The sequence below is a fragment of the Anopheles stephensi genome, chromosome 2 (assembly GCF_013141755.1).
Source record: "Anopheles stephensi strain Indian chromosome 2, UCI_ANSTEP_V1.0, whole genome shotgun sequence".
Classification (NCBI taxonomy): domain Eukaryota; kingdom Metazoa; phylum Arthropoda; class Insecta; order Diptera; family Culicidae; genus Anopheles; species Anopheles stephensi.
This window is the reverse complement of record NC_050202.1, coordinates 33,647,017-33,667,642: the sequence shown is the minus strand read 5'-3', so window position 1 is coordinate 33,667,642 and position 20,626 is coordinate 33,647,017. Positions and strand designations below refer to the sequence as shown.

Genomic DNA, 20,626 nt, shown 5'->3' with positions numbered 1-20,626 from the left:
GGTCACGTAACGAGAATGACACCCGGACGACCCACCACGTAAAGTCCTTTTAGGCCATGGTCAGAGGTGGAAGCTTGGTACTACCAAGTAGGTGATCCCAAATTGACATGCAGTGATGACGTTTTTGTCTTCGGTAGAAGGTCCAGGATAATGGATAAGCAGACTACGGCTCTAGACCGGGGGTGGTAACGACGATTGTTGTAGCAGCCCTACACCGTGAAGCGGTTGTAACGCCTGACAAGTAAGTAAGTAATAATTTACTTACTTTTTTCTTTGGTCTTGGTCTTCAAATAATAACCATCAAACACTCAACGATTTAAAACAAGACTTAACAACGTCTCCTGTTGTTAGATTTATAAAACCAAGAAGACCAGTTTTATGTACTATATCATTTTTTTATTACAACCCTAATACAAGTATTTGCTGCACATTAATAAACGTTTGTCTCTTGTTTTTCTCAGTGCCGGACACGTGCGCTTATGGCGTGTAGACATAGTCCCGAGCCAAAATACTGCGCTGCACCAACTGCTGATCGATCCAGTCGCGGAAGAAGGCCACATTGCCGTACACTCCGGGGATTCCGTTTTCACCACACCCGATACCCCACGCAACAATACCGGCCTGGTAGTAGTGCGTCGGGGAACCGGGAATCGGGCAGACGAGTGGAGAGCCACCGTCACCGCGGCACGTATCCTGTCCGGCAACGCCACCAGCACACAGGAAGCTTTGGTGCAGCACGAACCGTTTGCCAAGTCGAGTCGAACGGAGCGACTGTTGACATTCACCGTGCGGAACAACCGGCAGCTCCACCTTCTTCAGAATCACCTGGTACTTGCCCTCCTTGCCGAACACGTTCTTGCCCCAGCCGGAAGCGAAACACTTGCTACGATCGAACAAGGTACCCTTCGGTGGCAGACAGATCGGCTGTACGTTTTCGGCCGGTAGGAAGGGTTCGTTCAGGATCAACAGAGCCACATCGTTAGCCAGCGAACCCTTGTTGAAGGCTTCGTGGGTAATAACTTCAGCGACACGTCGGTCTTGATGTTGGTACAGTTCATCCCGTGTCTGCGTATCCCATTCACCGGCACGGATCAGCAGCTGTTCCTTTTGCTTGTTGAACACACAGTGGGCCGCGGTCAGTACGACGTTCGGAGCAATCAGCGAAGCGCCACACTCGTACACGTTCAGATTGTTGTCAGCGACGCGCTCCTCGCGCAGTACAGCCAACATCCACGGGAACTCGCCGTACTCCGATTCGCCGTTCTTGTTACCGGTGATGCGGAAACCCAGCCCATCGACATTGCGGAAACCGCAGGTTGGCCGGCGCGGTTCCGGTCCACCCGGTCCAGTGTTCGTGGTCGGTGGTGCCTTGGTGGCGGTCGGTGGCGGTTCAACCAGCACCGAGTCCTTCTCGCAGCAGGTGTTCAGGAAGTGTGGGCACTCGTACTCCTCGGTTGCGTCTTCACCGACGCGAATATCGATAATGCCGGCACCGTCCGTAATGATCTTGTTGTCGCTGCACAGGTAATACTGCACACACTCGCCGGTGCAGGTCTGAAACGGAAAGGCAGATCTTTTACTCCAAAGACTTGGCTTTGGTGGGTTGGTGCATGCAAACACTTACATAGCGTTGTTCAGCCTGTACCGGAGCCTGTGGGGCAACAGGCGCAGGCGGCAAGGCAGCAGCAGCTGGTTGTTCTGTCACGGTGTTTTTGTTCTCGGTCAAGTTGTACAGCGACAAGTACAAGTCGTCCAGTGTGTCCTGAGAGGCTACCAAGCCTGCCATAAGAGCTACTGTGGCCAGTAGCGCGATGGTTCGGGACATCATGCTAATTTGAAGCTGTGAAGGGAGTAGAAAAAAAAGGAACATTAATCTCGGTCCTCGGTCGTTCGTTTTTGACAGCTCGATCTTGTGTGATGCAAAGTGTTGGCAGAGTGCGGCACGAATGTAGCATATAAATTAAGTTCTTAATCGACATTTCGCAACGTACGGGTACGCAGCAAGATGAGAAACAATCCATCCCGCATGCGAGTAAAAACTTGGTGTGGTTTTATACTATTAACACTTCCCGCCAACCCGCGGACATTCCGCCTGTGTTGTTTGTATTGATTTCTTCGGCAATCAGCGTTAGGGAAATACCGAAAATAGAAGAAGCACAACAGCAGCAGCAAAAAATAACACACCGCAGGTGATCGTCTGATGATAACCTTTACCCATACGTGTACAGAGGTGCGCACGCATTCATAGATTGTAGTTAATGCACTAGAGCAGGAAGGCGAGTCCGGTGCGAGGCTAGTGCTGCTTGCCGACCCCAACCAGCTTCACCCGATCGCTTCCACCCGTTCCGTTCCGTCTTCGGCCAACACCAATACTCACCACCGAGCTAGCGAAACGACACAAACACACTCCGCTAAACGCACAAAACAATGCTCACGTTCAATGGCACTCGGTCACCGAAACCTCGGGGTGGCTGCTCCCGAATCCCGTAGCAAAGTTGCGAATAAACAATGATCCGACCGTGCGCGTGCGACACCGTTCGCGGTCAGGAGAAGATTGAGCTACGCGGCCGCGCGATCGTATGGCTTTAAGGCAGCAGACAGTAGACGATCATCCACGGTGGTGTGCGTATACGGCACACCCCGCTCGAAGGGGTGGAAGGAGGATGAGAATGGGAGGGGGAGGGTGGTAGGAAATGGAGCTACCTCGCACCGGCTTTTGAGAACCGGATTGAGATAACACGTCTTCTCTGCGTCTGCGTCCCTTGCTCTGTCTCCGCCGAGGCTGGTTGGAGGCTGTTCTCGGTGACTGAGTGCGGTGATTCCCGATGTACGGAGAGACGCGCGATCGGTTGCCTTCAAACTTCCGTTTGTTCCCTTCGGGTGCAGCTCCGGTGGTACGGTGCGACCGGTTCCTTCGAAGGCGCAGCAACGCACCAACAAATCTTCTGGTCAAATTAATCTCATCTTTCGAATTTTAAGAGTTAGAAACAAAACAACATCGGTCCCATTGCCGATAACCCCGAGTGCCCGAGACGCTTAACCCAGATTCAAAATCTCGAAAACTTTCACAACCAAACCAAGAGACTGTCGTTTGATTGTTTTTTTTTTGTTTTTCCTTGAAGCCAAATTTGCATCAATAACACCAATTCTAGCCCCTGAAATGGACCAACGTCCGCGGAAAGTTGCAAGATGCAACCTTCGCGGTTCCGGAATTCCCTCACATAATGCTGGTTGTGGTAAGCGAAGCATCTTGGAAGGATGTTTTGCTGGAAGCTCCATAAATTCCTGGAAAATCCTTCCAGAAAAAACAAACCTTCTCTCGAGCAATTGCCAGACGGAGCCGACTGTCGGATTCGTGTTGACCAGACACGACCAGGCTAATATACGCATTGTGTTTTACGATGTTGTTTTAATATCGCGATCAGGTCACAAGCAGGTTTTTTTTTGTATGCCTGTGCGAGTGTGTACGTGTGGCATGAGTTTGGCAAACAATCATCAACACCAAACAACTCATAACACCCGGATGGACAACGTTGCGGAATAATAATTGCTCTGTGCATGGCGATCCTCTTGTTGTACGTATCGGGTGACATTGACACCTTCATATTCGTACGAAACCGGGCAGTGGTAATTGACGGAAATGATTTCCCCACGAATTGTTGCACCTTCGATCGATGTCTGACGGTCTGATGTTCGAATGTTGTGCGTGCGCTTTCGTTCGCCGAAGATGCACCGAAATGGTGGAAGAAGACACTGGCCCTGAACAGCGTCACTCACCTTGACCGGTGGTGGTCTGGGGCAGCCAAACTCGTTTTTATTTTTTCATAAATCTGTTTTTCCATTTTATTTGTTTACTACCTCGATCGCATTGGGACTGGCCGGTCCAAAAGAAGAAATGAAAATAAAGAATAAATTAGAAGTGTCTGTGAATTCGATCCTCTCCGTCTTTTTTTTTTGGGACCTGTTTCTTGCAGTGCCTCTTGAAGCAGAAGCAGTGGACATGCATTCAACGCAAACGACACGGCGATTCAGTTCTATTGTAAAGAAGCTTTATTGTTTACAAATTGTTTAAAAGTATTCATAATCACTTAAAAAAGGGGGCTCGTAAGGAGGATTTCGGAACATCTCGTACGGCAAGACGAAGCGAAGCGCGGTCACGAACCTCTCCTTGGGTCACATTCGTCGATACTTGTGTGGCGCTGATAAGCGCATTCATCAGCAGCAGGGTCGCATCATGCTCGTCAGGAGGGTTTATTTTGAGTGTCTTGTTTAAGTTCGCTAAAATCCACACCTATCGCTCCCAGTGTGTGGTGGTGAGAAGTAAGTCTGTCCACAGTAACGAGCACTAGGGCGTATAGCTTTCTGTACCGAAGTTACGTTGCACCATGTGCTGATCGATCCAGCCACGGAATTTGGCCACGTTGGCGTAAACGCCCGGGATGCCGTTCTCGCCGCACCCGATACCCCAGGCGACCAATCCAGTCTGGTAGTAGTGGTGCGGGGAGTTGGGGACGGGACACACGAGCGGGGAACCTCCGTCACCCTTGCACGTATCCTTTCCGGGCACACCGCCGGCACAGATGAAGCTCTTGTGCAGATTAAACTTGGCACCGAGTCGGGTCGTGCGAAGGGCCGTCTGGCACTGATCGTTCGGAACGACAGGCAGATCGATCTTCTTTAGGATTACCTGGTAGGTGCCGGCCTTGCCGAACACGTCCTTACCCCATCCGCTGGCGAAGCACGTCTCATGGTTGAACACCATGTCCTGCGGCGGTAGACACACCGTCTGGATGCTCTCGTTCGGTTCGACCGGTGAGTCCAGGAACAGGAGCGCGACATCGTTATGCAGTCCACCCTTGTAGTAGTCCGGATGGACCACGATCTCGACAACTGATCGGTCCTGGTGCGGGTAGATTTCGTTCTTCGTCTGCGTGTCCCACTCGCCGACACGCACCTTCAGCTGGGCCGGAGCCTTGTTCTGGACGCAGTGGGCCCCGGTCAGCACGACCTGTCTGTGAATCAGCGAACCACCGCACGTGTACACGTTCTCGCGCAACTGACCGAGCACTTCCTCCGTCTTCAGGATCGCCACCATCCACGGGAACTCACCGTACTCGGCCTCGTTGTTCTTCGAGCCGGTGATGCGGAATCCGATACCGTCCACATTGCGGCGACCGCAGCGCGAATCGTGCACGAGGCCAGGATTCGGTCCGGGGTTGGTTCCCGGGTTGGGGTTCGGATTTGGCACTGGGTTCGGTGTCGGCGGTACTGGCGGTGGAGGTTGAATCTTAACGATAGGGAAAGCATAGACAAACTCACAAAAACTTGCACACATTTGTTTCACGAGTGAATCTCCAACCGTCATTTACTTACAATGTCCTCATCGTAGCAACACTGCAGCAGATAGTCGACGCACGGGTTATCGTCCGAGAAGCGAATATCGATCAGTCCCTCGCCGGACGTGCTGCTGTTGGAGCAAAGGTACTTCTGGATGCAGACGGCTTCATTTCCACACGGTCCACCCTGAAACGTCGTGGAAGGGTGCCCGTTAGAAGCTGCCACCGATCGATCGGTCGAGGATCACTTACCTTCACGCCAACCGCTGGCGTCGGTGGTGGTGGTGGTGCGGATGTTGGCGGTGGTACGTCCTTACCCGGTGAGGACGTCGTGAATACCGAGTTGATCAAATCGTCCAGGCTGAGATCGTCAGCAACTGTGGGCCGGAAGGAAAGGGCGACTAGCGCCAGCAAAGCCAATGCCGCACGGAACCGCTGCATGGCGACGACTTTGAGTTACACGCGAATACACCGGGTAGTTGTGCTCTCGAACGCTAGGCTCTGAGGAGAATGAAGTAGTCCGGTGTTGCGTTAGTATGTTTTAATGGTGCCGGACTCTGGCAGCGACCTCCCGATTGTATGACCGTGTGCGATAGTCTTGGTGTCGCACTTGTTGTCGAGCGCTCGCAACCACGCACACGCACACCGAACCGAACCGGATCGGCAGCGGCAAAGCTAGACAAGGGTCCGCGAAGAGCATCGCAACGAAGTTAAACAAACATAATCCACCGGCCGATCGGTAGGTAATGCACACACTCATCCTGCCAATAAATGGCTCCCGTGGCGATAGGAGAAACATGGAGGGGAGGGGGGGGAATTATGGTGAAGGGGGGATGCTCTACAGTGCCCAAATTCAAACCGGTTTGAGACGCAACGAAGCGGAAGGGCATTCCGCCGCACGCTGTCCGCACGGCCAAAAACCTGCTGGACAAACACGCATACACGGGCCGTCGCAAATGTGTTTGGTTATTTGATGCCAAATATTCGAACGGTGGCGCATGACGAAACGGCGAAACTAATCCACGGTGTAGTCGTCTCCACCGAGTGCGAATATGAGCCAGCAGTGATGGAGATTTATCAAAACAAGATGGCTTTCACCAATATCCAATGACGGACACAGAAGAGAACATGCCCGGCGCATATCGAGCGTATCGAGTACGCATTATCCGGATCGGTTGACCCATAGCCGGATAAAAACGTTCAATGTCATCAGCTGGAAGGAAGCATTGGCGGTAGGAGTGGGTTGGTGGACCAACCGGAGAACTGGTTTAGTTGGTTTGGAACTATGAAAAAACCCAACCGCTTACTGCGACTGCAATCGGCGGAACACAGAAGCGGTTTCGAGACTGACAAACAGGTCGAACAACTACCGCTTCTTCACGGCGTGAATCACCGGCCTTTCGGTAAAATGAAGGAACGATTTGTTGTTCTGGCAGTATCTGTATCCTTTTATTAAGCGTGCATACACCAGCAAGCAGCGGGGTGTAATGATAAATGCTATCAATTGTCATAGGCCGGACTCCGTAAAGAAGCTAGGTGCGGGTGTTGGGGGGTAGGGGACTAAGGTGTTAGAAGGGGCCGGTGGCCATCACCAACCATGATCGCTACGCACACCAGCAATGTGGTGATACGCGAACATATGGAAGGAATTAGCATGTACGAAACGAGCGAGAGCGATCGTCGGATTCGTGATCGTATCTGGTTGGAGGCTGAGAGCGTAGACTATTGGGGCGGCTCTACTCCCTGGGGAACACGGGATCTAGAGGTAATGGTATTCAGAGTTAAATATGAACGCTCGAAGCAAAACCGGAACCTATCGCTAGGGGCAAGGAAAGGTATTGAGTTTGCACAGTTTTATACAGCTTCTCTACCGAGTGTGGTCATTGATCTTGGATTGAACCGCCGTCTTAGGAAATCTTTTAAATACCTGTTTTGACACTTACGAAAACACAAAACAAAAATGCTATTGTTCGGTGTTTACGAATCACCAAACAAAGGGGCATGATTATTGTATTATTCATTTCCGTGATTTTACACAAATCCACTGGCACACAAGTGGTCGTTGAATAATTAATGCATTACAGATCATTATTGCACCTTCAATTGGAGGCGCGTCGTTTTCTTCGTTGTGTAAAGGTCAAACTGCAGTTTTTTGCAATTCTAATTGGCGTCATATAAATGTTTGTACATGTTTATGATGATCAACTTATTACTGAGTTCTAATACGATGTAAAGATACCAATAAATTTCACACACATGTTAAGTGAGGTTTTTTAAGTATCACTCAAATAAAATATTTGAAATTAGATAATCTCTGATAGTAGTATACATACATGATAACGGTGAACAACAATAAGAGCTTTTTAGAGGTAGAGGTTTTGGATTTCCGAGACCTCATTTGCCTCTTTGAGCCATCCATTTCGCGATCATACGGTCATATACATTGATGAAACTACTACCTGTCATATTAATATAGATATAACTATTTAAAAATGTTCAAAAAGCATCTTCATCTTTCATGAAAATCTGCTGCACCAATCGTCGGTACCGGTCACGGTCACGGCGCCGTCGTCTGCCAATTCATTATCCCGGCCGTTCTCAATTTGGGCCTAGCACATCTCCTCTGCCCGTGGGGACGGCCTTAAAGGACTTTACGGGCTGGATCGTCCGGTGCCATACTCATGACATGACCAGCCCACCGGAGCCTGTCGAGTCTAATTCGTTGCAGGATGCTTAGATCACCATACAGCTCGTAGAGTACGTAGGGAAGAAGTTTCCTCCGAGCCTAATATGCCCGAATGGCAGCCAGCATTCTTGCGCGTAACTCAACATCAATGTTGTTGTCGGCGCTGACGGTAGCATACAGAACCTCAAAAAATAAAATAAAAAATTACAAGATTATTATGGCTTTCTTATTAGGCCATTTGGCCGGCGACAGGTTCGCCAGTGACAACAGCAGATTGCAGACCGTGTCAAATAGCCATCCGACTTGCCGCCGACGAAGGACTTCAGACCGACATTCCGAACGTCATTTTAACCGACAGTGCCAGTGTTCTGATCGACCTCAAACTAGTCCTCTCTTATGACCCCCACATCTAGCTCTTTCACGATATTCCCTCATCACTTGCAATATTAATGGCACACTTTCATGCCGAGACGCCAACTGCTGCACTAACGCAATAGTCGCTTGGAACTGGAACACCACACCGCATCTTGGGATAATCCCGATTGCAGCCACATCCAACGAGTTCTTTTCTGCCTTCGCTTCGGTTACACCCACCTGACACACTTCTACCTTCTCGACAGATCCAGTCCTCGACTTTGCAGCTTCTGTAGCGTCCACTTTATGGACTTTTTTCTTTGTCCATCAGAATTGGTTTTTAATCTTATCAAATTGATTCTTTCCTATCCAGGTGCTCGTCAAACATAGTAAACCTAAACGTATAGCCTATTTAAGCATGTTTTTTTTTATTTCTTTAATAGGTTATTTGTTCATCATTGTTGGCCCCACAAGAAGACAAATTGCTTATGTACTAATGTTCACTTAGCCTTTAAGCAGTTTGAACATAAAAATTGCTTTGGCGTTTCCACGGCGCCTTTGTAGGGTCTCTGAACCTAACTGTAAGCATCTGATGTTTTAAGATAGTAGATTCTCATAAGACGCTAGATGCCGTATTCGGTGTTGCAACACCGGTGGTGATTTTAAAAGGGCTAGAGCAGCGGATAATGAAGTGACAGCAGGAGTGGGTAGCGTACGCACGACGGTATTTGGACTCGCGAGCTGATTCCCGAAGTCTCCAGCTGGTCTTTTCGGGGAAGTTGATTTCTACACAACGCAGTTACCTCGCGGACCTGAAGCTCATCAGGGAATTACAATGCTCAGAATGTCCAGATGCACGCGAAACCCAGACGCACGTTTTCTTCGAATGCCCACGCTCCTACTGATGTTGGTCGTCGCATGTCAGAGTATGTGCATACGGAAGTGACTTCCCGGTGAAGTATCGCTGAAGCGATCAGGACCGCCCTCAACAGCGACGCATTCGCGCATGAAAGGGAAGGTACAGAGGCTGGTCCTGGCTCTCATCAATAAACTTGAGGGAAAGTATTGTGTTCCTCTGGGGCATTCCAACAGGCAGCGCGTCACAGGCAGCTGCAGTCTCATTAGCTCGAACAGCAACCGGTGGTGAGCGTAAACTGACACACCAGACGCCCTAACCAGGTGGACACTGTGCGACGTCCAGACGTGTCTCTTCGACAAATACGTCTATACCACCACTCTGAGGTGTTTTTAGCCGGTAACAATCCGTCAGGTGGTCCCATTACTTGCAACGTAATACTGGGTTCTTATGAAAGGTTTCCACCATGGTAACAAAAAAAAGTTAATAAAATCGCATTTGGCCGTCTAAGGATACTTATCAATTTTTCCTGAGGGATTTTTTCATACCTTATAAAACAACAAACAAGTTGGCCGCATTTACTTGAAGCTACTCACAGTCCAGCAATTAGTGATGGAAAATCCCTTCAGCAAAGAATGTGGAATTTGAGCAAAAAATTTCAACAGATGGAATGAACCATTTCTGAAGCAGTAGTCCAAACAATCCCCGTTCATTCTTCGCGTTCAGGTATGGAAACACAAAAAACATCAACGCCAAAGATCCCCGCTACAGCCGAGAAATATGTGCTAGACGTTCGTAATACGTGTTGTAGATACTGTTATCAATGACGCGCTGGTAAAAACCCGCACACGTAAAGGAGCAACCCTCCACCGAGTGGTCTCAGTGTCTCGACGAGCATAATGAGTGAAAGGTGGCGTTTCGTCGTTGGGCGGACTATAGTGGTTGTACTGCTCGTAGGATATTTCCCACCAGATACGATACAGGGCACGGTGAACGATGATCAACAAGAGGTACGGAATTCCCCAACAGCATGAATAGTTGAACAGTGTCGGTCGGTCTAGGTTTGTGTTAAATAACGCAACAATTATTCATCCCCTTAACAGCGATGTATTACGAGCTCCAATAAGGCTGGTTATTGTATGCCGAAAGCGCAGTGTCACGATCAGGAAATATTTGATCTTCGAACATTGCAATCCTGCTCGAACGTCTCGCAGTACTGTTGTCCGATAGTGGCGGACACCTCACCGTCATGGAGCAGAAGGAAACAGTTCACCGAATGCGACAGTAATCGGGGGTACTGTGTAGCAAGTGGCATGTGCAGTGTACGTACTTTTCGTTTGCGGTCAAATAGATGTCCTACGTTTGAGGAAGTGTGCTGCCCCAAGAATGCATTTCCGCCCGAAAAGTCGATAGCGACCACCGAATCAGCTAGAATCGCCACTACTACCACAACTGAATCTCCTACCAGTACCAGTACTGTGGCCAGCACCAGTACTACGACTCGGCAAGCTGTTACTCCTACAACGACCACCGTAAAGTCGACAGATTATCCAACGACGACGACGACGACGATAACTGCCGGTCTGGATGGGGGTGATGCCTGGTCATCATCCAATGGAAGTAAAATTAATGGGTTGAGCGAGACAGCGCCGACAACCGAATCATTTGGGCCGGAAGGGATCACAGTTGTTGAACCGAATGAAGAGAATGATCCCACCGACAGTAACAACGATACGAACTTGCAAGAAAATTCTGTCCTTACAATTTCCGCTAGTGGTCCCCCACCTAATCTATCCGATTCTAACAACACGCACAACACCTCCTCATCCTTATTGTCAGAATTCACCCCCGATAGCTTCACCTACCATGAGTGCGGCCATCGAAATCCTTTCGGTGTTGTTGAGCACACGATTAATGAAGAGTTTCGAGCGGAGTACGGAGAATTTCCCTGGATGGTCGCATTGTTTGAGCTCCCCGAGATGCGCTATTGCTGTAATGGGGCACTGATCGACAGCAACCTCGTCTTGACAACTGCACACTGCATAACCCACTGTGGAGGCCAAGCGGCCCAGCTAGTAGTGAGGGTTGGCGAATGGAACATGAGTTCTTCAGAGGAAACCATCCTACCCCGGGAAGATATCGGTGTACGGAGCGCGCACATCCACACTGGGTATGTCCCATCCTCACTGATCAACAACATTGCCGTGCTGGAAATGAACGAGTCGGTACAGTATCAGGCCACGGTACAGCCGGTGTGTTTGCCGCCCGCAGAGCAGCTACGAAGCAGTGAAAACATGATGGCTACCGGATGGGGCGCCATGGTGGGCTTGGATACTGCGTACACTCCCATACTGAAGCGACTCGATCTGCAGCGCGTGGAAACGAGCATCTGCAAGCAGGAGCTGAAAAAGGGGCATAGTCCGTTCAAGTTCACACTTCATCAAAGCTTCGTGTGTGTCAGCGTGAACCATCCGGATCAGGAACGGCCGTGTGATGGGGACGCTGGGTCTCCGGTTGTGGTCGAAATACCGGACACGATCGATCGCTACTACCTGCACGGTTTGGTGTCGTGGGGTTACGGTTGTAATCAGAACCGGATCAAGCACACAGTACTGACGCATGTGGCCTCTTTCCGACCTTGGATAGAGCAGATTATACGAAGGCTAAAGAGGGACATCAACCCGCGTAAGGGAGTCAAAGGGCTCAAATAGGCAATAAGTACACCCCACGACAGCACGATCGTGTGGAATAATTTCTACCAAGTTCTGGGTAATACAATAAAATACTAAATCTCGGGAACATTTATTCTTGCTCATCATCATTGGCCGTGGGCTGTTCGTACGTGTAGCTCCACACGTTGAGGTCTTCACCCTTTATCACCGTATCGATCCACTCCCGATGATACGCCACATTGGTCAGAACCGTCGGGGCTCGGCTTTGTTTGTTGCAGTCATAGCCCCACGAGCTCAGACCAACCAAATAGTACCGTTCGCTACCATGCGATGTCTCCGTAACGTAGGGTGAGCCTGTGTCTCCCCGGCAGGGCACCATCTCCGATTGCTGTGCCTCCGCGCAGAGAAAACTGTGATGCAGATGGTATCGACGGCCCATTAGCTTGAGCAACTTCTGCTGACATAGATCGTGCGGGAGATGGAGCAGATGCGCCTTCTTCAGTATTGTCTGCGGTAGCTTTGGGGGTTCAATGAAGTTTGGAACATCGCCCCACCCGACACCTACCACTTCCGTTCCGTTGGGGCTACTGCTGGCCGGTGGCAAACATACTACCCCAATAGTGTGGCTCAGTTCGATCGTATCACGCAGCACAACGAGCGCAATATCGTTTATCTTGCTGGTCATGCCGTACTGTGGGTGTATGTAGATTTTCTCCACCTCACTGTCAGTGTGCGGTATGGGTTCGTGGACGGTGCTCATGTCCCACTCGCCCAATCGCACCACCAGCGGCGTCAGGTCGAACCGGTACGCGTGCAGACAGGTGCCCGTAGTGAGAATCGCAGCCCGATCGATAAGTGCACCGCCGCACAGATACTTCAGCGAGCTGTTCTTCGTGCGGGCAAAAATGGCCACCGTCCAGGGATACTCCCCATACTCGGACTCACTGAACTGGTTGTTTTCGATTGAAAAGATCACACCATTCGGATTACGGTGACCGCAGCCTTCGACTTCGTACGGTGGTAAGTCCACTGTTGGCCGCCTAGATTGGTCAGTTGTAGTTTGTGACGTCGTCTCATTCCCATCTTCATCGGCTGGCTCCACTGTTACCGATGCGACTGTCGTGGAGGAACTTTCATTTTCATCGACCCCCAAACTGGTCGGTGTTGTTGGCTTGCTCGCTTCCGCACAACACTGCATCAAATGATCGTTACAGTCGTCAGGCTGCTGTCTAATATCGACAATCATTTCTCCCGAATTGCTGATCACTCCATCCTTGCATAGGTACTGGTACACACAGACGCCTGGCTCGCCCGAGCGTGTTGTACATACCTACGGTGTAAGGAAACGCCTTAAAATTAACAGAAATTTGCCTCTTTACGAAAGTCCGACAGTACCTTACCTCCTCATTGTCAGTGCTTATAACGAAGATTTCCGCTCCAATTCCAGTGCACAGTAATGCCACTGAAGTTATCCACCACCCTAAGGACGCCATATTGTGTCGGTTGAGGTTCTACAAGCGGCGGCTTCCGTCTCCCAAGGCACAGATGTCACGAATGATGATTGGCTAGCTGCAGCGATGCTGAAACACAACCTGCTGGTGCACAATTTCCACTATCAGACACGGCTGTACTGTACTTGTGACCTTCCGATCCCTGATCGGCACAACGATGTTCGGTGATTCCCGACAATCTCGCCAAGAGTTGTGCGCGCGCGCGTGTGTGTCTGTGTTTGGCATGTGGAGCATGCACAATTGTCAAGGTGGCTTTTGCAAATGCAATGCTGAAAATGCATCTCTTTCCCAAGTTGAGTGAAAAAAAACCTCCACTTAGATTCAAACATGCCATTAAGTATACCTTATAGCTAGACTAAAAAGTGGTTTCCAGTGCCTTCTCACCCAACACGGCGCAATCGCGGAGATGGTAAGGTTTGTTGATAAGTATTGACCTATGCTAGGATGGGAAATCCCCGAGTGTGTCGCTACTATTGCATGCTCACTGGAATCTATCAATCATTTAATTTTCAGTAAATATTACGCCGTCTGTGTTCGTCAAACTGGCGAAACGCGCTATCACTTTCTAAAGCGCGTCCCTAGCCAGCCTGAACCAAAGCCAAGCCGTCCCCTTGCAAGATAACTGCTGTGTGAGTGAGTGAGTTATTGCAATGCGCTCGAAATGGTGGTGAGCCAAGTTTATTCGTGTGCTGTGCTTCACCGCGTATCGGTTCGGTTCACTTTTTGATGGATTTTTCCCGACGAAATACCCCCGTCGATGGGCGATGGCTAGTGGTTGTGGGCATCCTGATGATCCTTGCCGTGCCGCGTGCAGCAGGCAACATCTTTGACAACTACAAACCCTGCAACAACAGTAATGGCATTTGCGTTCAGCGCGAACTGTGCCTTAATGGGCAGATCAATACGGTCGGTTTTATAATCATCGAACCGAGGTTGCTTTCTGCGGATGATTTCGACGAGTGTAACCAGTACGGTGTGGTGTGCTGTGGTTTACCGCCTGTGCTTGAACCTGACAGTGGCGAGTCGCTGAGCACCACCTTGACAACCACCGAAGAGCCGGAAGATCCGGAATGGAGCCGTCAGTGTGGCCAGCGTACGGATGTATCGGAAAAATATGTCAATGAAGAGACCGAAACCGATCGGTTTGAGTTTCCGTGGAATGTGGCCGTGTTCAGCGTTACAAGGATGCTGGGCAAATTACGCAAAGAGTTTCTCTGCAGTGGCACCCTGATTCACGACGATATGGTGATAACGGCAGCGCGGTGCGCTCATCAAAGAAATCGAACCACACTTATGGTGGAGTTGGGCAGGTGGGATTTGGATGCTAGTCCTGAGCCCCGTATACAGGTAGCTAGAAGCATTAAAAACTTCGGATGCACCCTCGCCGCTAATCGATTTCGTTTCTCGCCCATTTAGGCAGTAGCCGTAGATCAGGTCATTGTCCACCATGGGTATGTGGCGTCGAGCCAGCTGAACAACATAGCTCTGCTAATACTAGCCAGCGGAGTACGTCTAGAACGAGCGGCAAATAGGGTGTGTCTCCCGGGCCGTGGCCTAAAATTTGATGCCGATTCCCTGTGCTACGTGGTGGGCTGGAGCAATTTCCCCATACCGAACACCCGAAATCGACAGCTCAAGCTACGGGTGTCCTTTGCCAGTGCGCAGGAATGTACGGACTCTATTCGACGAGCGACAAACGCCTGGGAGTTTCGTCTGCCAAAGAAAAACATCTGTCCAACGTATTTGGACAACACCGTGCCCTGCGAGCGTGCGCCCGGTTCAGGGCTGGTCTGTGAGTTGAACAACGTCGAAGGACAATACTTCTTGGTGGGTATAGCGTCGTACGCGGTGCGCAACTGTAACCGATTCCGGGCGCACGACGTCTTTCTGCACATTTCCGACTACATTGCGTGGATCGATGATCATGCAAAGAACCAAAGCCGGGACACGAGTTTCTATCGCCCTGATCCAACGGGCTTCGAATGACGTTTCAAGATATTCAGTTCGTAATAAAAAGGCAATGAAACAATCGTATAGTTCCTAACATCGCACGAAACTGCACGCAGTATTATTATTCTATTTAATTTATTGTCTCATCCATGTATCCATCCAGAACATTTCGTTTCACGATCGCGGCATACAAATTCCGAAACCCTAGCGTGCAGGACAGATGTTTACGAGTAGAGGTAGAAGCTGTCAGTAATATTTCGCTGTCGCAGATGATCGTCGATCCAGCCGCGGAACATTGGCACATTCACGTACACGCCGGGAATTCCGTCCTCGCCGCACCCGATACCCCACGCAACCATACCGGCCTGGTAGTAGTGATTGATGGTGCCCGGGATCGGGCAGACCAGCGGTGAGCCTCCGTCACCCTTGCAAGTGTCACGGCCCTTCTCTCCTCCGGCACAGAGGAAGCTCGAGTGCAGCTTAAACCGGCGTCCAAGCCGTGTCGTACGCAACGCCTTCTGGCACTCCTCATTTGGCATGATCGGGAGTTCGATCTTCTTCAAGATCACCTGATAGGTGCCCTGTTTGCCGAACACATCCTTGCCCCATCCGGAAGCAAAGCAACGCGAAAGGTCAAAGTTGTGGTTGGCTGGTGGCAGGCAGATCGTGTTCACTGTCTCCATTAGGTCGGCCGGTTTGTCCAGGAACAGCAGTGCTACATCATTGAACAGACCGCCCTTGTAGAACTCGGCGTGGGAAACGATCTCCAGGACGTTACGATCCTTAAAAATAAGCAGAGGAAATGAGTTTTAAGCTCTGAAGCAATCATCTGGTTGAGACTGGAGCTTACCTGATAGTCAAACATCTCGTTCTTGGTCTGTGTATCCCACTCGCCGAGTCGCACCTTCACCTCCTCCGGTTTTCTGTTCTGGACGCAGTGGGCCGCTGTCAGTACGACCGACGGGTGGATGAGCGATCCACCGCACTGGTACAAATTGATTACTTGATCGAGTGCCTTCTCCTCCTTCAGGATTGCCACCATCCACGGGAACTCTCCGTACTCCGATTCACCGTCGTTGTCACCGGTGATGCGGAATCCGACACCGTCCACGTTGCGCAGACCACACTTATGCGGTACTTCGACTGTTTTGTCTAGAGGATTCTGCGTGGCAGAGCCAATTTTATCTATATGGAGGAGGATGAGCATGAAGAAAGTATGGTTAAAGTAAATATACACTCTGGAACGCAAGCATTAGCTGTTAGTCACAGTTAGCATGCAAAGCTACCTGGTTGAGTACCCTTCACGCCATTGTTATAACCACCACCAGCACCAGGATGCTTAGCACCCCCCTTGCCCGGATGTCCCGGTTGTCCAGCTCCTCCATGTGCAGAGTCTTTGCCCGAGCCCGGCGGAGCATTCAGCCCGGTTGCACCAGACGGACCACCAACTTGTTGGCCAGGTTTTTGAGTTAGAACGCCAGAAGAAGCACCTCCAGGTCCACCTAAACCTGCAGCACCTCCAGCTGCACCAGGTCCACCAGTTCCTCCAGCAACGGGCTGTTGGCCAGAGGCTCCAGGACCACCTACACCTTGCTGACCGGGTTTTTGGGTTGGAGCACCTCCAGTCGCTCCAGCACCACCTTGAACGGGCTGTTGGCCTGAGGCTCCAGGACCACCTACACCTTGCTGACCGGGTTTTTGGGTTGGAGCACCTCCAGCCGCTCCAGCACCACCTTGAACGGGCTGTTGACCAGCGGCTCCAGGGCCACCAGTTCCTCCTTGCTGACCGGGTTTTTGTGTTGGAACACCTCCAGCCGATCCAGGACCACCTTGAACGGGCTGTTGGCCAGAGGCTCCAGGACCACCTACACCTTGCTGACCGGGTTGTTGGGTTGGAGCACCTCCAGCCGCTCCAGCACCACCTTGAACGGGCTGTTGACCAGCGGCTCCGGGGCCACCAGTTCCTCCTTGCTGACCTCCAGCTAATCCAGCACCACCTTGAACCGGCTGCTGACCAGTGGCTCCAGGGAGTCCACCTTGTTGGCCAGGCTTTTGAGTCGGACTTCCTCCGCCTGCTCCACCAACACCTTGTTGAACGGGTTTCTGCGCAGAAGTACCTCCACCAACTCCACCCGGACCTCCTGCCTGCTGACCAATTCCTGGTTGGTTAGATGATGTACCGGCACCAGCAGACGGTTTTCCGGCTTCTTCAGATCCAATGCCACTGTCCCCAACAGATGGTCCACCACCCTGCACTTGCGGTACCTGTCCCGGTTCCTTAACCTGATTAGCAGACGTTGCTGACCCACCGCTAGAAATCTGATCCTTGCCGACTAACACCGCCTGCTCGTCGCTTTCGGAGCTAGGCTTCGAGCATGAACCGTCACCCCGACAGCCACCTCCGTAACCGTTGCCCTGTCCTTGCCCCTGCCCATACCCATGAGGTTTACCACCACCAATACCACCAGCACCAGTACCCGTTGGCTTATTACCAGTTCCCAGCTGTCCGGCCCCACCGGGGACAGGCTGTGCCGGGCCGGTTCCTTGATTGGGTGGAACGGTTCCGATGTCGCTGCCAGGTACCGTCGTCGGAGCTGGTCCTGTCCCCGTACCGGGGCCCGCATTCGTGCCAGGCACAGTCGCTGGATCAGTTCCCGATGGTGGAGGGGGAACCACGATATCCTCATCATCTTCCGGGTACGGGCAACACTTGAGCAGATAGTCCTCGCACTCGTTTTCCGGGTTGAAGCGAATGTCAATGATATTCGCCCCATCGGTGTTCAGCTCGCCATTGGGACAAAGGTGAAGCTTCACGCACTCACCGCCGGTACATTTCTAAGGAAGTGAAGCAAACGCGAAAAACATTAGCCCGGTCACCAGCGGAGGGACTGATAAGGGTGTGCAAAAACATTTGGACGCGTATGGTTTAGGTATGGAAGAGGACGGGCGAAAGCTGTGCTACTTACGATAACCTCTTCGTCTTCGCATCGCGCCAGGACTAGGCACAGGCCCAGCAGCACCCCAACTCGCCACAGCATCGTACCGAAAAACAGGTTCACAGCTGTCCCGGTGAACAAAAAAAGGGGAAAAGAAATGAATCAAGATAACGCCAATTAGACCACCACATTTGCCGAAACACGGAATAGGAAACGATCCCCATTCATCGAAGCGTGTTAATGCGACATTTCTCCGCATAAAGTAAACGGCACGGTTCACACACGAATGCCTATGGCAGTTTAACTATACCTACCTTTCAAAAACTAATGTCTTAAAATTCTGATCGCGCTAACTGATCGTTGCAATACGCGCACACACACACGCACACAGTAAAATGTTGCCCACCCTTAAGCGGACCGGAGTGTGTTGAATGAACTGCCCAAACCGCTTGCTCGTGCGGTTCGGTTCGAACTGATTCTACCGAACGCTTGGCCACTTCCTCGAAACCGATCTACGCAATCCACGGGCGGATGGGAAGTGAAAATCCAGCTTACGAAGCGCTAGGGTCGGCCCAATCGCGGTTCTCCCCACCCCATTCGCGACGAGACCTGTTCGTTTCGGGCCCCGAGCGGGTAATTAGCCGTCCCATACACACATGCACAGCGCCCAGAGCGGAGCGAGCGTGCTCAGATGCATCGATTTGAGTGGGTTTCGATGTGTTTTCGTATGTAGAACGCGTCCAAAAACAAACAACAGCGCCATGGAAGCTGGGAGCATGTGTGTATCTTTTCTACACACAAAAGCAAACGAAGCGGTCTGGACGCTGGTCTTACGACGCACAAGAAACAAAAATGGGACTCAAAGAACTCAAGTAAAGAGTCAAATTGCAGAACCACAAAAAAAAGGAAGGAAGGAGTTGAACCAACCACTTAGCAGTCGGATTGTACATGATCGGAACAGTGTTGGTGTCTTGGATTCATTTTTAGTATAAAGATTGTTTATACTTTCCCAACGAATCGTGTGCGCGTGGTTTGAAATTTAATTCCGTATTCGGTTTCATTCATTCACTATTTTGCTACTTTTTCACATCGATATAAGCCTATTTTATAGTGAAATTAAATATTTCATCTACCGGCTAGCATAATGTTTCCAATACTCTTTCCACCAATTGGCACCCGGGAATGAACTTGGGGGCAGTGATTGGAGTGCCGGTTGCTCGAGTAAACCGAGCACTAATCTCTGGATTTGTGGGGTTCTCCCGGCGATTTCTCGGTTTGTTTTCATACCACTGACCTTCGCCGATGATCTCCCCGGGGGCAGCGCTGTATTACTTAACAGTTTACCGTGACCGCTCGAAACGTTGATAATGCTACAAACACAATTGAATTACGCCGGACAGTGTGCGCCCATGGCAGTGGCAGAATGGTGTTTCAATCGGTGAAAAAAATGCAATGCGCAAGGATCGTTTAAATTTCTCCACTATCGTGTTCAATTTCTAAACAGTGGTCTTGGGTTTCGTAACGCCAAAGGAAAGTGTAGCGGGAAACCGATTGGGAAATCCTCTTCAACGCAGCAGAGTACATAATGTTTAAACATAACGATAGCACCTCGTACTTTCCCACCGATAAGTCCATCACGCCAGAGCTCCACCAATCTACGCTTCATACTCTTGGCACTGGGATGGGATTTTCCCTAACGCGGAAACTGGTTTATAAAAAAAAAAAGTATCAAAGTAGAGCATCGTCAATTGTGTGCCTTCATACTTGGTTGCCCATTTTTTACAATCACAATCAGTGCTCTATCAGACCATGTTCGGTTCATGTGGTCTACCACAGTCTTCATAGCAAAAGAGCAGAAGAGTAGCACTTACGTAGGACATTATTGCAATTTAACGAGAGCCGTTATAGAGTGAAGCAAGAGCTGCATCAACTGTGATGGGTTTTACAAATGTGATCTAACACTAGGAAACCACGTGGGAGAACGAGGATCTTGGGATATCATGCCAAAGGGGATCGGCCTGAATGGATCATTCTGGCCGTGACGTCTGTTACGCAGGGGACGTGTAGGAGCATAGGCAGGAATCAAGAATGGGATAGGGCTGGAACATCCAGATCACTGGATAGGAGGCAAGTGATAAAGTATTTCTTTTTTATTACTTGAGCTCAATGGGCCTCATTCGTCTCGTCTATTATTGGTTGTGTTTTCTAATTGATAAGGTTTAGATGTTAGTGTTTCTGTGTGTTTAAGTGGTTTTAAGAAATCGGACGGCCAATCGATTATTAGATGCAAGACTGTGATGCTGGGCACCAGAGAAACCGCAAAGC

At 50.5% G+C, this 20,626-nt stretch overlaps 6 protein-coding genes across 11 annotated transcripts; 2 read left to right on the top strand and 4 right to left on the bottom strand.

Moving 5' to 3' along the window:
• Positions 1-371: 371 nt before the first annotated feature.
• LOC118503631 (phenoloxidase-activating factor 2-like) lies at positions 372-2,593 on the bottom strand. 4 transcript variants are annotated; one of them, XM_036037127.1, is made up of 3 exons: positions 2,436-2,593; positions 1,625-1,840; positions 372-1,554 (listed from the first exon to the last, which is right to left on the bottom strand). In XM_036037127.1, the coding sequence occupies exons 2-3, from the start codon at positions 1,826-1,828 to the stop codon at positions 478-480; spliced, it is 1,281 nt and encodes a 426-aa protein (XP_035893020.1). In that variant the 5' UTR covers positions 1,829-1,840; positions 2,436-2,593; the 3' UTR covers positions 372-477. The 4 variants fall into 4 exon arrangements, with proteins under 4 accessions (XP_035893020.1, XP_035893021.1, XP_035893022.1 ...); XM_036037128.1 differs by having other exon boundaries at positions 2,422-2,577; XM_036037129.1 differs by having other exon boundaries at positions 2,378-2,571.
• A 1,434-nt stretch (positions 2,594-4,027) lies between these two features.
• LOC118503633 (phenoloxidase-activating factor 2-like) lies at positions 4,028-6,079 on the bottom strand. Its single transcript, XM_036037130.1, has 3 exons — positions 5,589-6,079; positions 5,374-5,523; positions 4,028-5,287 (listed from the first exon to the last, which is right to left on the bottom strand). Exons 1-3 carry the CDS (start codon positions 5,775-5,777, stop codon positions 4,346-4,348), a joined length of 1,281 nt encoding a protein of 426 aa, XP_035893023.1. The 5' UTR covers positions 5,778-6,079; the 3' UTR covers positions 4,028-4,345.
• A 4,004-nt stretch (positions 6,080-10,083) lies between these two features.
• LOC118503626 (serine proteinase stubble-like) lies at positions 10,084-12,037 on the top strand. Its single transcript, XM_036037115.1, has 2 exons — positions 10,084-10,242; positions 10,336-12,037. The coding sequence occupies exons 1-2, from the start codon at positions 10,132-10,134 to the stop codon at positions 11,941-11,943; spliced, it is 1,719 nt and encodes a 572-aa protein (XP_035893008.1). The 5' UTR covers positions 10,084-10,131; the 3' UTR covers positions 11,944-12,037.
• Positions 11,999-13,873, bottom strand: LOC118503627 (phenoloxidase-activating factor 2-like). The gene is made up of 2 exons (XM_036037116.1): positions 13,305-13,873; positions 11,999-13,234 (listed from the first exon to the last, which is right to left on the bottom strand). The coding sequence occupies exons 1-2, from the start codon at positions 13,395-13,397 to the stop codon at positions 12,035-12,037; spliced, it is 1,293 nt and encodes a 430-aa protein (XP_035893009.1). The 5' UTR covers positions 13,398-13,873; the 3' UTR covers positions 11,999-12,034.
• Positions 13,573-15,471, top strand: LOC118503628 (chymotrypsin-C-like). Of its 2 annotated transcripts, none has more exons than XM_036037118.1 (3): positions 13,573-13,829; positions 13,929-14,762; positions 14,832-15,471. In XM_036037118.1, the coding sequence occupies exons 2-3, from the start codon at positions 14,142-14,144 to the stop codon at positions 15,399-15,401; spliced, it is 1,191 nt and encodes a 396-aa protein (XP_035893011.1). In that variant the 5' UTR covers positions 13,573-13,829; positions 13,929-14,141; the 3' UTR covers positions 15,402-15,471. The 2 variants fall into 2 exon arrangements, with proteins under 2 accessions (XP_035893011.1, XP_035893010.1); XM_036037117.1 differs by having other exon boundaries at positions 13,700-13,824.
• LOC118503625 (uncharacterized PE-PGRS family protein PE_PGRS54-like) lies at positions 15,448-18,841 on the bottom strand. 2 transcript variants are annotated; one of them, XM_036037114.1, is made up of 6 exons: positions 18,616-18,829; positions 18,332-18,426; positions 17,306-18,200; positions 16,652-17,116; positions 16,216-16,550; positions 15,453-16,147 (listed from the first exon to the last, which is right to left on the bottom strand). In XM_036037114.1, the coding sequence occupies exons 2-6, from the start codon at positions 18,401-18,403 to the stop codon at positions 15,590-15,592; spliced, it is 2,325 nt and encodes a 774-aa protein (XP_035893007.1). In that variant the 5' UTR covers positions 18,404-18,426; positions 18,616-18,829; the 3' UTR covers positions 15,453-15,589. The 2 variants fall into 2 exon arrangements, with proteins under 2 accessions (XP_035893006.1, XP_035893007.1); XM_036037113.1 differs by having other exon boundaries at positions 15,448-16,147; positions 16,652-18,200; positions 18,616-18,841.
• Between the last annotated feature and the right edge of the window lie 1,785 nt (positions 18,842-20,626).

Bases quoted from the DNA above. Each gene is read 5' to 3' on its own strand.
- LOC118503627 (XM_036037116.1), bottom strand. From the start codon at position 13,397: ATGGCGTCCTTAGGGTGGTGGATAACTTCAGTGGCATTACTGTGCACT. The intron at 13,235-13,304 runs GTAAGGTACTGT...CTTACACCGTAG, and splicing joins TAAGCACTGACAATGAGGAG to GTATGTACAACACGCTCGGG.
- LOC118503626 (XM_036037115.1), top strand. From the start codon at position 10,132: ATGAGTGAAAGGTGGCGTTTCGTCGTTGGGCGGACTATAGTGGTTGTA. The intron at 10,243-10,335 runs GTACGGAATTCC...TCCCCTTAACAG, and splicing joins TGAACGATGATCAACAAGAG to CGATGTATTACGAGCTCCAA.
- LOC118503625 (XM_036037113.1), bottom strand. From the start codon at position 18,403: ATGCTGTGGCGAGTTGGGGTGCTGCTGGGCCTGTGCCTAGTCCTGGCG. The intron at 16,551-16,651 runs GTAGCTTTGCAT...TCCTCCATATAG, and splicing joins CGTGAAGGGTACTCAACCAG to ATAAAATTGGCTCTGCCACG. The intron at 16,148-16,215 runs GTAAGCTCCAGT...CTTATTTTTAAG, and splicing joins ACGAGATGTTTGACTATCAG to GATCGTAACGTCCTGGAGAT.
- LOC118503633 (XM_036037130.1), bottom strand. From the start codon at position 5,777: ATGCAGCGGTTCCGTGCGGCATTGGCTTTGCTGGCGCTAGTCGCCCTT. The intron at 5,524-5,588 runs GTAAGTGATCCT...ACGACGTTTCAG, and splicing joins CGCCAGCGGTTGGCGTGAAG to GGTGGACCGTGTGGAAATGA. The intron at 5,288-5,373 runs GTAAGTAAATGA...CCTATCGTTAAG, and splicing joins GTTGCTACGATGAGGACATT to ATTCAACCTCCACCGCCAGT.
- LOC118503628 (XM_036037118.1), top strand. From the start codon at position 14,142: ATGGATTTTTCCCGACGAAATACCCCCGTCGATGGGCGATGGCTAGTG. The intron at 14,763-14,831 runs GTAGCTAGAAGC...TCGCCCATTTAG, and splicing joins GTCCTGAGCCCCGTATACAG to GCAGTAGCCGTAGATCAGGT.
- LOC118503631 (XM_036037126.1), bottom strand. From the start codon at position 2,021: ATGGATTGTTTCTCATCTTGCTGCGTACCC. The intron at 1,841-1,991 runs GTACGTTGCGAA...CTCCCTTCACAG, and splicing joins TCTCATCTTGCTGCGTACCC to CTTCAAATTAGCATGATGTC. The intron at 1,555-1,624 runs GTAAGTGTTTGC...TTTCCGTTTCAG, and splicing joins TACAGGCTGAACAACGCTAT to ACCTGCACCGGCGAGTGTGT.